Below are 12,976 nucleotides of genomic sequence, written 5' to 3' on the forward strand. Positions count from 1 at the left end.
TAAACGGAACTATACTGAATTGGATATACTCCCAGGCAGGTGTACATTGGACAGTCATTTAAAGCTACCATCTTAAACAAACCTCCCTTCAGGTGAATAAGCCCCTCTGAATGCTGGAGGAGATGCATGGGCAACTAGTGGCCTGTAGGCAAAGGCTCCACGCATGGCCCACAGTTTCCAGTCTTCAATTATCCACCCACAATCAGACTTTTCTAAAATCTTGCACTGCTGTGGGAGTTGCTTCTTAATAAAAAATATGTAAGATTGCCTTATTAAACAGTGCACTGATCATTACAATCCTGTGCACCCTTTCTAGGATGGGGATCCCTCTGAACTCAGTGTGACTTGCTTCTGAAAGCATAAGATGACACAGGCCCACTGACTCAACTCTGAGGAGACCTCCTTATCTAGCAGTAGAATTCTGGACATATCTACTCAGAAGTCAGTTCAATGGAAGTTGCTTCAAGATAAATGTGTATAGGACAGCAGCCTAGTTTTCTCTGGATTGTACCCACTGGGTGCAAACCATCAGTCCTGATGTTCTAGCATGAGTGTAACTGGCACAGCAGGATTGGGCTAAGAGCTTCCATCATCTGCACACTTGTTTTACTTTTTCACATTTAATGGAGTAGTCTCACAATCCAAGTTATCCTTTCCTCTACCTAATAAAATCTCTATTGCCTTTTTGCTTCAAAAGTTAGGACAGTTTTTAGCATCCTTTTGCTTACTATGATACATCTCATTCCTTCAAACAGAGAAACATACTATCACCCAAACCAGGTCTATGCCAAAGAAATAGGCATCGTTTTAAAAATCAATACTATAAGCATTTATAATTTCACCCATTGTTCCCAGGCTTGAAAAATACAGGCCTAGAATAGATAATAAAACATTACCAATGTAAGAATTAACTACAGCTACAATTCATCTGTCCTAATTTCTGTTTTTAAGGTCCATAAAAACAGTTACAGTAAATAGAATATAATAATTTTCAAAACATCAGTGCTAGAATTATGACTGTCTATTAAGATATGCAATAGTCCTACAAGATAATTATTGGTTAAACAGATGTAATGTGTTGCTGGCCAGTGAAGTACAGAGAATTGGCTTCTATAATTTTTAAACAATATATGAAGTCCATGTGATTGCAGTAAATGAAACACTGTCCACTGCAGTTTTTTTTTTAAAATCCTCACAAATTAATATAATAAAATATGTTTAGTTTGTTATTTCAATTTGTACTCACAGAAGAGCATTTACACTTGCTAGACAGAAGACAATTATTTAATCATTTTATAGATCTCATATACAAGCATAAACACAATATTATAGAATGCCATCTCCTGTAATTGTCCTTTTTTTGGACTACAGTAATTGTTTCTACCTATGAAATGGCCCAGTTATGCCCATTAGAAAGGTCAATTAAAAGTATTGCCAAGAAAGGCTTCATCAGACAGATTAGATATTCATTATTATAGATCAACGATATTCACTGGGATGCTAATCATCATAGCAAAAGGAAGATAATCAATAATTGCAGGAAGTAGTTATTACTGGACATTTTATTTGCTAATTCAGCTTTGCACTAAAAGCAGGCACTTTCTGAACACTGAAAATGTGAAATGAATTTTATGAAATGCTTGTATTTAAATATTATTTCAAAAGGAAGGCCAATGACACTGTGCTTAACTTAGACCTGGGCATAAAATTCAATATGAATCTCCTGTAAACACGGCTCTGCAGGAATAAACTTGAAATTAACAAGATTACACCTGCAATGTATGGTCAAATTTAATTAATTTTACTCCGAAGTAAGTGAATTGAGATAGAGGGTTGTAACTAGAAGCATCATTCTACCAGTAGAAGGATATATCAACAGCTATAAGAATAGGCTATCCTTATCCTCTCCACCCCCAGCAGACCCCCCTCTCCCCACATCTGTTCCAGAAAGTCCTCCCACTTTACAGAACACATTTGGAGGGTGAATGTGGGGCTGCAGGAGGCAAGGACAGTATGGGGAAGTTCCGTAACTAGTGGTATCCTTCTGTTGGTAGAATGGTGCTTCTGGATCCAACCGCATGATGACACTGAACAAAGAAGGAGGGTTTACTCTTCTCTTCCTGAGTTCCATTACCTCTCCCAAATGCACCAGCAGGGCTTTTAACCACTGCACACTGCCACACAGGGAAGGGGGCAGTCTTGGGTGGTACTGCAACTGCAGAGGGAAGCATTAAAACACCCTTTCCTGGGTCCTCAGCTAGATCAACACTCACACTTACTATTCAGTTAAATAATAACAAAAAGAGCTGCACTGAAAAAAATGTACTTTCCGCCTTATACTCAAGATTCTAAACCTGAACTCAGAAGGAAGTGCCACTGAATTTAACAGAGCTACATTCACAAAAGTATGCTTAGGAGTGCAGCCTAACACACCCGTGCCTGGCCTTATGGTCTCCTGCCAGAATGTACTGAGTCAGCCTGAAGGGGATAAAGTGTCAGAACCAACAAACGGGTTGGAGTGAAGAGCTGGCCACAGTGTGGATGGCCCCACATATGTGATGCTGGGAACACAGCATTTCCTATCAGAAGGGAACTGTGCTAGCTATTTTGGGTTGTGGGGGACACACACATATCCAGTAATGGGCACAAAATACTTGTACACACTAAGAACTGATATCTGTGTATTTAAGCAACATTTACATAAATAGTGATTTGTGCAGAAAGGATTCTTTCTGCAAACATGGCCTACATTTTTACATTTGTTTTAAATATTTTATTGCATTTGCAAGTTTGTTAGGTAGCATATTCCCTTGGTAAATATCCTTGTTAGTTTCACTATTTGCCCGTAGCTCTTTCCATATTCCTTTCTTCATAAAGAACACGCCATTATCAATTTCATCCAGTTCAGCACTGGCACCACTGTTTTCCACGAGTGGTCTGTGATTTGAGTACATCCCACACGCTCATTTTTCATTATCATTTTCAGTGTCTGCTCAGCTGCCTTGGTTTGTGCAAGTGGGAGCTTGGTTTTTAGAGACTTCCTACACGGCCCCCCTTTCCCCCCACAAATATTATGTGTGACATTTTCTTTCTTTAAAGCTGATGAAATTTTGGAGCCTGAAATTAGTGCAAATTTGTCCTTAGCTTTAAAACAGACAGACAAAGAAACATTATTGGCAATAATGTTGGTGGGAAGAATGAGAGTAGTGGGGAAGGCTAAGAAACCATAAACCCATGTGCACAATTTACTTGCTACACTCTGGGGCTCACCTCCGCACTCCACCTCTGAGGGAAGTTTGGAGGGTAAAAAGGGGGAGGGTTTTCTCTGTGGTGGCCCCATCTATGGAACAATCACCACTGCAGCTTGCCTGGCCCCAAATTTGTCACTTTTTCAGCACCAGGTTAAGAGAGCCCTTCATGCCTAAGACCTTTACATTTTAAGGTATTTTATTGTGTTTTTTTAATGGATTGTTGCAAACTATTTTGAGAGCTCCAGCTAGGGAGTGGTATAGAAATTAAAAATTTAATAATACAATGTGTCATTTTGATTTGCACAAACTAATGAACCATAGCAAGAAGCAGTACCAATGCTGAACTAGGCTAAATTGACAATTACACATTTTTTGTGCAAATCTCAGGCTCCTCAATTCACACAAATTTCCTGAGATTACAAAAAATTAAGTAAAATCAAATGAACCACAGTCTGTTTTTGAAAACAGAAATCTTGCATGCCATATCACATTAAACTGGGGCCAGCTTTAGGGAAACAGAAAGAATCTGGAGGTCCAAGTCAGAAAAATTTCTCAGGTTTTTGCTCCCATATGGCTTGCTCATACATCTTAGTTCTGGGAGGCTTTTGTTTCCATCACAAGTGCCGGTGCAACAGCAACTTTATATCTAGCCAAAGAGAAGAAAAAGTAGAATCTGGGGACATGGAGGCACTGGCAGGAAGAAGAACCAATGCTTTAGCAGTTGCAGTGGCCCAAACCACCATTTGGATCATGAGAGCTACCAGAGATCGGTAACATCGGAATGCTCAGACTCAATGGGACAATGCAATGTCTGTTAGAGATCAGTGAGAGATCAGGACCCAAAGAACCTTGCTAGTGGTTCCATGTCACAAGGGGGCTCTGCACTTCCTCGGACAGTAGTCCCTCACTTTCCCAAATGCCATAACATGTTTTGACTGTCTAGGAAAAGCCTCATGGCCTAGAGAAAGGGGCATCTGATGCTTCATGCAAAGGGTGGGTGATGGTGCGGCTTTTGCCAGGGCTCACCACAGGCACTGAATGGATGACACCGATGGGAGCTGCCATCCCTTCCAGGCTGCTGCTTTCCTGAAGGCAGTATCCTAATTGCCTGTAGTCTGTTCTTGGATTGTTTGTATTGCATGGTATGGAACTGCAAGTTGGTTTGGAATACAAATGCAATATAAAACTTTAATGCAAATAAATCAATATAGCAAACTGCTTCTGAAACTGACGGGATCTTTCAAAATCATTTTTGCAATGTGACTCTGCTGCTCAAAGAAAGAAGGTCAATAATCTTGTGGGACATGTGCATGGCATGCCAAAAGTATGTGGATTGCAGCTTGTGGCAAGGATCCAAAGAGGTATTTTAGACGTGCTGGGAGGGATGTCTGACTTTTCAAACAAACAGGGGACCAAGCACAGCTGAGGAATACTGTAGAAGCACAAACAAAAAAACAAGGCAACAAGGGGAGGTGTTTGCAACACGTTCTTAGGGGTGTTTATGAAGGTAAAAGATTAATGTATTTCCTTCTGCAGAAAAATTCTGTTTCTCATGTCTACCATGAGTACCTTTTTATTAAAGTAGTTTTCATAAAGTAGTATGATATTTTCCCCTCATAAAGATTCTGTCAAAACAAACTGGGATCACCTTGCAGCTGTGTTTGTGCATGTAGGCTTCTGACTTTTTCCCTTCAAACAGCAAAGGCTGATGCTGTATCACAGGCAGCTTATCAAATTCCCCTCTACCGCAAATGAGGCTCATCATGAGGCATAAGAAAAAAGGAAGAGCTCAGAGTGGAAGACTCCTTAGTCCAACCCCCCGTTTCCCACCAGGGCTGACCACAGGAACCCCACAAGCAGGACATGAGCATAGCAGCTCTAATTCTGGGGGTGGCGTAAGGTCATAACGATCAATAATAACCCACAATGTGCATGTTCATAGAAGAAAAGTTCATTTGGGCATATGAACGAGCCAAATCATTCTTTAGTCTGGGGTGGGCAACACAGTCCATGGGTATCCTTGGACACCTTTCTCGCTGCCCTCCAAAACGCCCTACCCCTTCCACTCTAAAAAATTACAAAGCATCAGCATTTATGATTGGTTCAAAACCAAGGGAGCACCTAGTGCCACTATCAGCTTCGTTTCCCATGACACATCTGGGCTACACATGCGTCTCAGAGATATTCTTAGGAAATGAAGAAGACCCCTGCAGCATCCAGCTAGCAAGAAGATGATGGCCAGAGCTGTTTCTCAAAGTGCCCAAAGGCCCTTTTTCTTCCCCTGCTTTAGTTCATGGCAATATTAGGCTGACACCCTCTATGAAAGATAACTGGTGAAACTTTAGCTACCTTTAGAGGCAAAGGTAAACATTAATGTAGCCATGCTCAGAAGGATGTGTCGTGTTCAGAAAAGCTTCTTTAGAACGGTGCAATTTTGAGTAGAGAAACAGTGGGAGAGGGAGGCTTAATCCTTTCCCTACCTCCAGTTTTTTACTCCAATCTTCTTACCAAGCTCCTTGCCTTCCAGATATTTCCATTTGCATGTTTACTCCACTAAGACATTATAAATGTTTGTATTTAACATTCAGTTTGTCTGTGATAAGGAGTCATGCTAGCAACTAAGTCTTGCAGATTAGGCCTACATATGTATTTTGAATGATATACACCACTAGCAGTAAATGGACGATATTAACACTGTCAGCTGAGGACTGTGCAGAGAGCAATGTACCCTATTTTATTCAAAAATAACAACAGAACAACAAACATTAAAACTTATAGGATAAAGGTCAAAATATCTAAATGCATATCTGCTCTATAATAAAAAAGCTTGATTCCAGAGATTAAAGCCATGGACTTTGCATTACTTGTGCTAGTCATAACTGGAAAGGGGAACAAGGAATTATTGTCATGGTACTAAGAAACCCTGTATGTGCTTAAGCAAGATTTCTCTTAAATTATACAATACATATAATTCCTATTAAATCAGTATTCTAAAATCATCCTTGACTGGCTGGTGATCTCCATACACATAAGGCAACCAAAGCCCCCAGTGATAATTAAAAAATAAAAATGGGAAAAGAAAAATATGACTGAAAACAAAGGCAGCCTAGGATGGTATAAAGGTTAGATAATTGTAGGCAGCAAGAAAGTATTTGCCATTCCAAAATTTATGATTCAATTTACATAAAGTTTCTAACTCCAGGAAGGTTAATAACATCAAATGAATTTGAAATTCAGGACAAGTGCACACTACTGAGAAGGAATAACTAAAGTTAATTATTTTTCAACATTAATCTTAAATAAAAGCTAGGTATAAAATATTGCCAAAGTGTCATTATTCCTTTTTGATCTTGAAAAATTTCTCAATTCATGCTTCTAGCTTTTCTGGTTTCTATGTAGTTAATTTTCTACTTATGACCTATATTGTAAACATGGACTCTAAGTGTTAATATCAATGGTTTCTCTCAGTGGTCCTATCTCATGCCTACAATGGGATCCAAAACCCAAAGGACTGGGTTTTTAACGGACTTGATCCCATGGGAAACGCCTTGGATTAACAGGGCTGTGGATCAAGTTGTGCATTTGTGAGTAAAGAGTTCAAGGCTCTTATACCACAAATGGAACACAATGCTACCTTCGGGGATTTTAATAAATGTAGGGAACACTGCTAGCAAAAGAGTTGCTGTCCAAATAGACTGACATACACAGGCCAATGTAGCCTCTAATGACAGAGTAAGATAATGACAGGCCCCACTCAAAATCAGCAGGAAGAGGAAGATCAATCTTGGCAGAGTGAAGGAAAAATGCTGGCTTTCTTCATGTTAGCTCATCTCATACATATCTGTCTTCAGCTGCTGCCCAGTACTGTGGTGCTCTGCATTAACTATACAGTGGATCAATAACAATTACACCTTCTCAAAAACATGACACATAGCAGGATTGGGTTGACATTTCACTTAGGCCAACATTGATCTCAGTGCATCTGATTCCAGCCCTAAATTCAAGTCAGGCCTGGGTCTAGTTGGAATAAACACAGAGTGGAAAAAACAAAAGAGGAAACCAGCTGCTGGTGCCTTGGCTTAGAAGAAATAAAACGGGCACATTCATCTGTGCACGCTACATTTGCGATCTACTATTCTTCCTCTTGTTACTAGAAATTCTAGAAGTTGATCAAAGACTATTATGAAATAGTTACTTACTGTGACATCGATGTTGATAATATCACCATCCTCGAGAGGGCGGCTAAAATGGGGTGGGGGGAAATGCAATACATAATGGTGACAAGCAGTTCTCAAGAAAGAAATAAAAGAACGCACACACATTACACATACACCTAAACAAAACTAAAAGGCGCAAATATAAATGCTTGAGCGGAACGGGGGAAGGGAAATGAAATAACCACTCCTAATCTCTAAGCTCCCACCAGTATAAATGACCCCCAAACAAGAAATTTATATGAAAAAAAGAACTCGGGATTATAAATGCCAAGAAGGAAAATTGTAGCCATGCTTTTCTTACTACAGTGAAGACCATGACAGCTGGTACCTTTTATGTTCTGAACAGGCAATATTCATTGAAAATTAACAAGCCATCAATGTTTAATTAAAACATACACACACCAACCACCTTTAGGCACCTGGAAAAATTAGTATCATTTTTCTGCCAAGTGACTTTTCTCTCTTGGATGATACACCCTAGACTGAGACGCTGTGACATGCTGGGAAGAAATATGGCAAAGCACTAATCATTGTTTTTATTACTACACACCTTCTTTATGTGCCAACATAATTTTCTTACAGCATGACAACCAGCTGTATTAGGGTTACTGGGGGTGGGGTGGGGGGTAGCTTTTGCTAAAAGTACAAAGGGCACGACCACGAAGCAGGGCTGCCGTGTGATCTCCTTTAATGTCAGTAAGGCCAGAGCTTGCATGAGAGCAAGCCCATGAAATAAACAGTTTCATGTACCCTTGTACTAGCACTGGGTGGAATCCATGCATTCTCCTTTTACTTGCATACACTGAAAAAACAAATACACATTACCATAATATTTTCATTTTGCAACAGGGAAAAAATGGCATACCTGTCAGGAATCCCATGACAAACCACATTGTTTACCGAAGTACAAACAGATTTTGGGAAATTTCTGTAGCCCAGAGGTGATGGGTAGGCATTTTGCCTGATTATTTCATGGTGAACCATGCAATCTATTTCTTCTGTAGTCATGCCAACCTAAAAGATAATATAAAATTTGTGTAAGTGCCCAGTGGATCCTGTACACAACATGACAAAAGACTTACTACTACTACTACTACCACCACTTCTATACCTTATAAACAAACACACAAACAAACAAGAAGCTAAGGTTACAAAATGCCTGCTGCCCCGAGAAAAATCAGGATTACACAAAAAGAATAGTTCAATATCAGAAGCAGTTGGAGGCTGGATGGAGCACTGTGTGCCTTTTGGGTTGTAGCCTGAACTTTTAATGAGCTATCCATGGTGCTGAACCTATTCTGGGGGTATGGTTGATACACTACCTTGCTAAGGTGGGAGGCACCAGTCTCCACTGAGCAGAAAGCTGTTACAGGAAGCACGCGAACATTTCTAAGGGAAGAAAGCATTAACAAGCTAGTCCAAGATTTTGAGCACTTAGACAAAATGCCCACTGGTAGACACTCTTTGGTCTGGTCTACAAAGAAGGATGTGGTGACAGTTTTCTGAAGTAATACAATGGGATAAAACACTTCATGTGTATCGACCACATTTATTAATGCTCCTCTAAACATACAAGTGTGCAAGCAGAGAACTACCATAATAAACAACAGGCTACATTTGAACTTGTCTTCAGAACATATTAGCTTTTTACTTGCAGGGGTAACTTTATGCAAGAGGGTTACCACTGCAGTCTGCTGAATGTGTAGGCAGATCTTAATCTGGAATAAATGAAATGTGTAATCGGAATCCTTCCACACAGTATTTTTACTTCTTTATGGGTACATGCAATGTGTATAGCCTTCACACAGTCTAAACTTTGTTCTTTCCAGTTTTACCTTAACTCTTAACAGTTCTAGAAATAGGGTGGTCTGAGCGGAGGGGGATAGAAAAAATGGACACCATGGGTTATTAATGGTCACTATGACTTTATGCCACCCCCAGAATGATGACCCACAGGCATTTTCTCCCCTCAGAGAGATTTTTTGGGGAAAAAATGAACAGTTGTGGATTATATTTTAAATTATGAATCCAATGTTTTCAACAGATTTATATTTTGCTGCTCAGCTTCTATTCCCCTTTATAGCCCCAAATAATTTCTGAAAGTTACATAATAGTAATAGTTATGTAATAGTCTTTTTACAAAAAGATCAGAGGTGTAAGATTTCAAGAAATACTGAAGCCGCGAGAAAAACATTTATTTTAAAATCCTCTCCATAAGGTTTCTAGCTTAATTTTATCTTTAATGCCTTACAACAATTACTGTTATTGTCTCTTCTACTGATAAACTTTTAGTGCTCCAAGCCATGCTCAGTCCCTAAGATGTTTAGTAACACAGTATTTATTATTTGTCACATATTGGCTGTAAACCATCCTGAGATGTCTATGTATGGGCAGTAAAGTTTAAAATAAATAAATAAAAATATGTGAAGAAAATGTTCAATCTGGACAGTTTGCATTTTATTCTACAGAGCCCTGTATTTTCGGTCTTGACCTGATTAGATACTGTAGCAGTCAATGAATGTTGTTCTAAGCTAAAAATTTATTTGTGAAAGAAACAGAACACCATGTGGGTTTTTCCAGCTATCTTTCTTGTTTCAAAAATTACTTTGTAGACTGGGCTATTGCCACAGTTTTTAATAAAGTTCCCAAATCAACCTCCCCACTAGTGAATACTGCCACCGCTACAACATCTTTAACTGTTGCCACCAGCCTAAACACTCTCCACCTACAAGAATCAGAAGCCTGGTTCCTGTGATGTAGGTACTGGCTTAAAACCAGCAACAGTAAAGGCAGCTTTTCGAAACAAAGCAAAAATAGGGTGCTTATTAAACAGAATTGTTTACAAATGGGAATAAAATGTCACCCTTCAATTAACAGGTTGAGATTGTTGGTTTATTCAGTCACTTCTACAGTTGACTTATGTTGAACTAAACATGTTTATTTACTATAAGTAAGATAGTCTTTCCAGATAAATAAGACCCCACAGCTTTGTCCTTGACCAGATTTCCCAAAAATGCCACCCCACATAGATTTAGGATGTCCCCTAAATTTTCCCACAAAGAGGAACAGATGCTGTACATCGATCTTCTTCTGTCTCCAGCTCCTAGGACTTCTTCTGGCTTCCAGGAAGTTTCAGATTACGACAAACCACTTCACCAAGTAGTTTCAGGGGCTACTTGCTTATGTTACCTTTAATCAGCCATAAAATAGGAACCTAAAATGTATTCTGTATAATTTATTTTATATACAACTTATTTTGCTCATAGAATGATCATATTCAATTTAAACGCATAGTTTATTCAGGCAATAACTGCCGAGTTTATCTTTAAATGTTATTTAATTTTAAAAGAGAATTTTATAAGCAAACCAAGTTATACACAATACATTTTATGTTCCAAAAGCAAACTTCTTTAACCTGGTGCCTCTCAGATGTTTGGACTACAACCCCCAGCATTCCTAACCATTTGATATGCTGGCTGGGGCTGAAGGCAGTTGAAGTTTTGGGGCACCAGGCTGATGAAGGCTCTTCCAAAGTAACCAAGGGATTTTGATCTGTAAAGATTAATACAATAAGTACAGCTTATTTATCAATGTCTCCCCAAATATCCCATTTTTCATGAGGGGAATGATGAATCACCCTGTTACTTCAAAACCTCTCGAAATTTTACATTTTTTACTTATTCCAAAGTTGTTCAAGTTACTTTCCAGCTGAAGCAGGCTACTTTGTGCAGTGGCCTATCTTTTTCTTTATTTTACACAGTAAAACACCATGTATATTGACAGCAATGGAATGAACATTAATACTGCTCCTTTTAAAATTATTTTCACACATTTGCATTCTCCTAAAGAGCCATTCTCTTCTTAGCAGCACGGAGAAAAGAATTTCCATTTCCAAACTTCTTTCCATAATCAAAATTATTTTCCTCTGGAATCACTCTGGATATACTAGTACTGCCATCTGACTTTAATATTTCAGTTCATGCCAGGAAACAGCTTGTGTAGCGACGCAGTTAAACCTGTATTAGCATTTGCAATCCGACACCCCGATTTCAGACCAATCATTTCCAGAAACTTTCATTTTCCCAACTCAGATTTTCTAGATTTTGTTTTATACTGGAGCTGATTATTTCTAGCAAGATTTTGCAAAAGGGTCTGGGCCATTTTTGAATATAAGTAAAGTGGAGAAAAATATACACTTTAAATATTATCATTACAACTCTTTTTCTCCAGAACAGAACCCAGCTGTGAAATGACAAGGGTTGAAAGTTGAAATTTGGTAGGAAAACCTCCCTCATTGTCAAGAAGTGCCTTTGAGTGCTCCTGTGAAAATTGGCTGTGATTTGAATGAGCTATAAGCCTGTGAATGTGGCACTTCACTAGTGGCACTATGATGGGTATAAACTTTCAGTACCTTTCCTCAGTGTACAGCCCGGTGCCACTCCTCACAACATAGCAAAAGATTTAAAAATTGGGTCTTAATCCATCTATTGCTGATTCCATTTTTCATCAACAACAGGCATTCTGATGAAATTCAGGGGACTAACAATGTCATTTATGTGGGGCAGCTCAGGTGCAGTAAATGTTCAACAATACATTTAAGCAATTGAAAAAGTCTGTTACTCTTCCTTCACTTGGTAAACAATTCCACCATTGCAGAAGAGAGCAAGACCTCCATGCCTGTGGGCAGAGAGGCAAGCTATAAATAAACAAGGCAGACAGACTTGGTCTTTAGTGTGATGTAGGGCTAACTTGTGACCCACAAATGGTTACTGTGCTTTTAAAAGCAGTTTGACACAGGCAGTTCATCAGGTCTAGTTCTTACACTGCTACAGCACCCTTTTGAACAGGATAGCTTAGAGTAAGACTTGGGAAATAAGGTTCAATTGCAGACTCCAGCACTAAGTCCATGGGGGTCTTAAAAAGATGCACTTTTGCAACTTCAGCTCTGATAAATGTGAGCCACCTTACAGGCTTTGGGGGTGGATGGGGGCGGAGGGGTAAGAGATGAAATATCAAGTCCAGAGTGGAAGCTGCTTAGGCTATAAATTCCTAAGATGGTCAAAAGGTCAAAGTACATGTTGTTGTTCTCATTGACATAAGATGTTAAACCCACCCTTCAACCAAAGATATCAGAGCAATTGACAAAACAAGACTATTATAACCCACATAGGCATAGAATACAAAAAAAATCCCCAAATGGTAGAGTCATTAAACAATTTTAGAAGCAGCAACATATAAACGAATAAACTAACCTGCTAGAATGCCCATGAAAACAAGAACATTATCCTAGTGCCAGAAAAGACAATAAAGTTATTGGCAGTCACATTTTATTTGGAGGGGAGTTATCCAGAAAGATCACAGAAGACACTGTCCCTTATTAACAAGAAATATATTGAAGAATTCCGAGAAAACTTTCCCTAAGGAGATCTTAAGATACAGGCAGACTGGCACATGGAGAGATATTCTTTCAGGTATTTGAGTCCCAAGCCATTCAGGGCAAAGATGGAG

General features: G+C 39.1%; 1 protein-coding gene across 1 annotated transcript in view; it reads right to left on the bottom strand.

The window, feature by feature from the left end:
- METAP1D (methionyl aminopeptidase type 1D, mitochondrial) overlaps nt 1-12,976 on the bottom strand; it is a 99,939-nt gene that overhangs the window by 22,467 nt on the left and 64,496 nt on the right. Inside the window, exons 4-5 of the mRNA XM_044418043.1 lie at nt 8,334-8,482; nt 7,451-7,493 (exon numbers count right to left, since the gene is read on the bottom strand). Coding sequence (XP_044273978.1) covers nt 7,451-7,493; nt 8,334-8,482 — 192 coding nt within the window. The remainder of the gene's footprint in view (nt 1-7,450; nt 7,494-8,333; nt 8,483-12,976) is intronic.

This window comes from Varanus komodoensis, unplaced genomic scaffold (assembly GCF_004798865.1).
Source record: "Varanus komodoensis strain SLA01 unplaced genomic scaffold, ASM479886v1 scaffold9, whole genome shotgun sequence".
In the NCBI taxonomy this organism is placed as follows: Eukaryota; Metazoa; Chordata; class Lepidosauria; order Squamata; family Varanidae; genus Varanus; species Varanus komodoensis.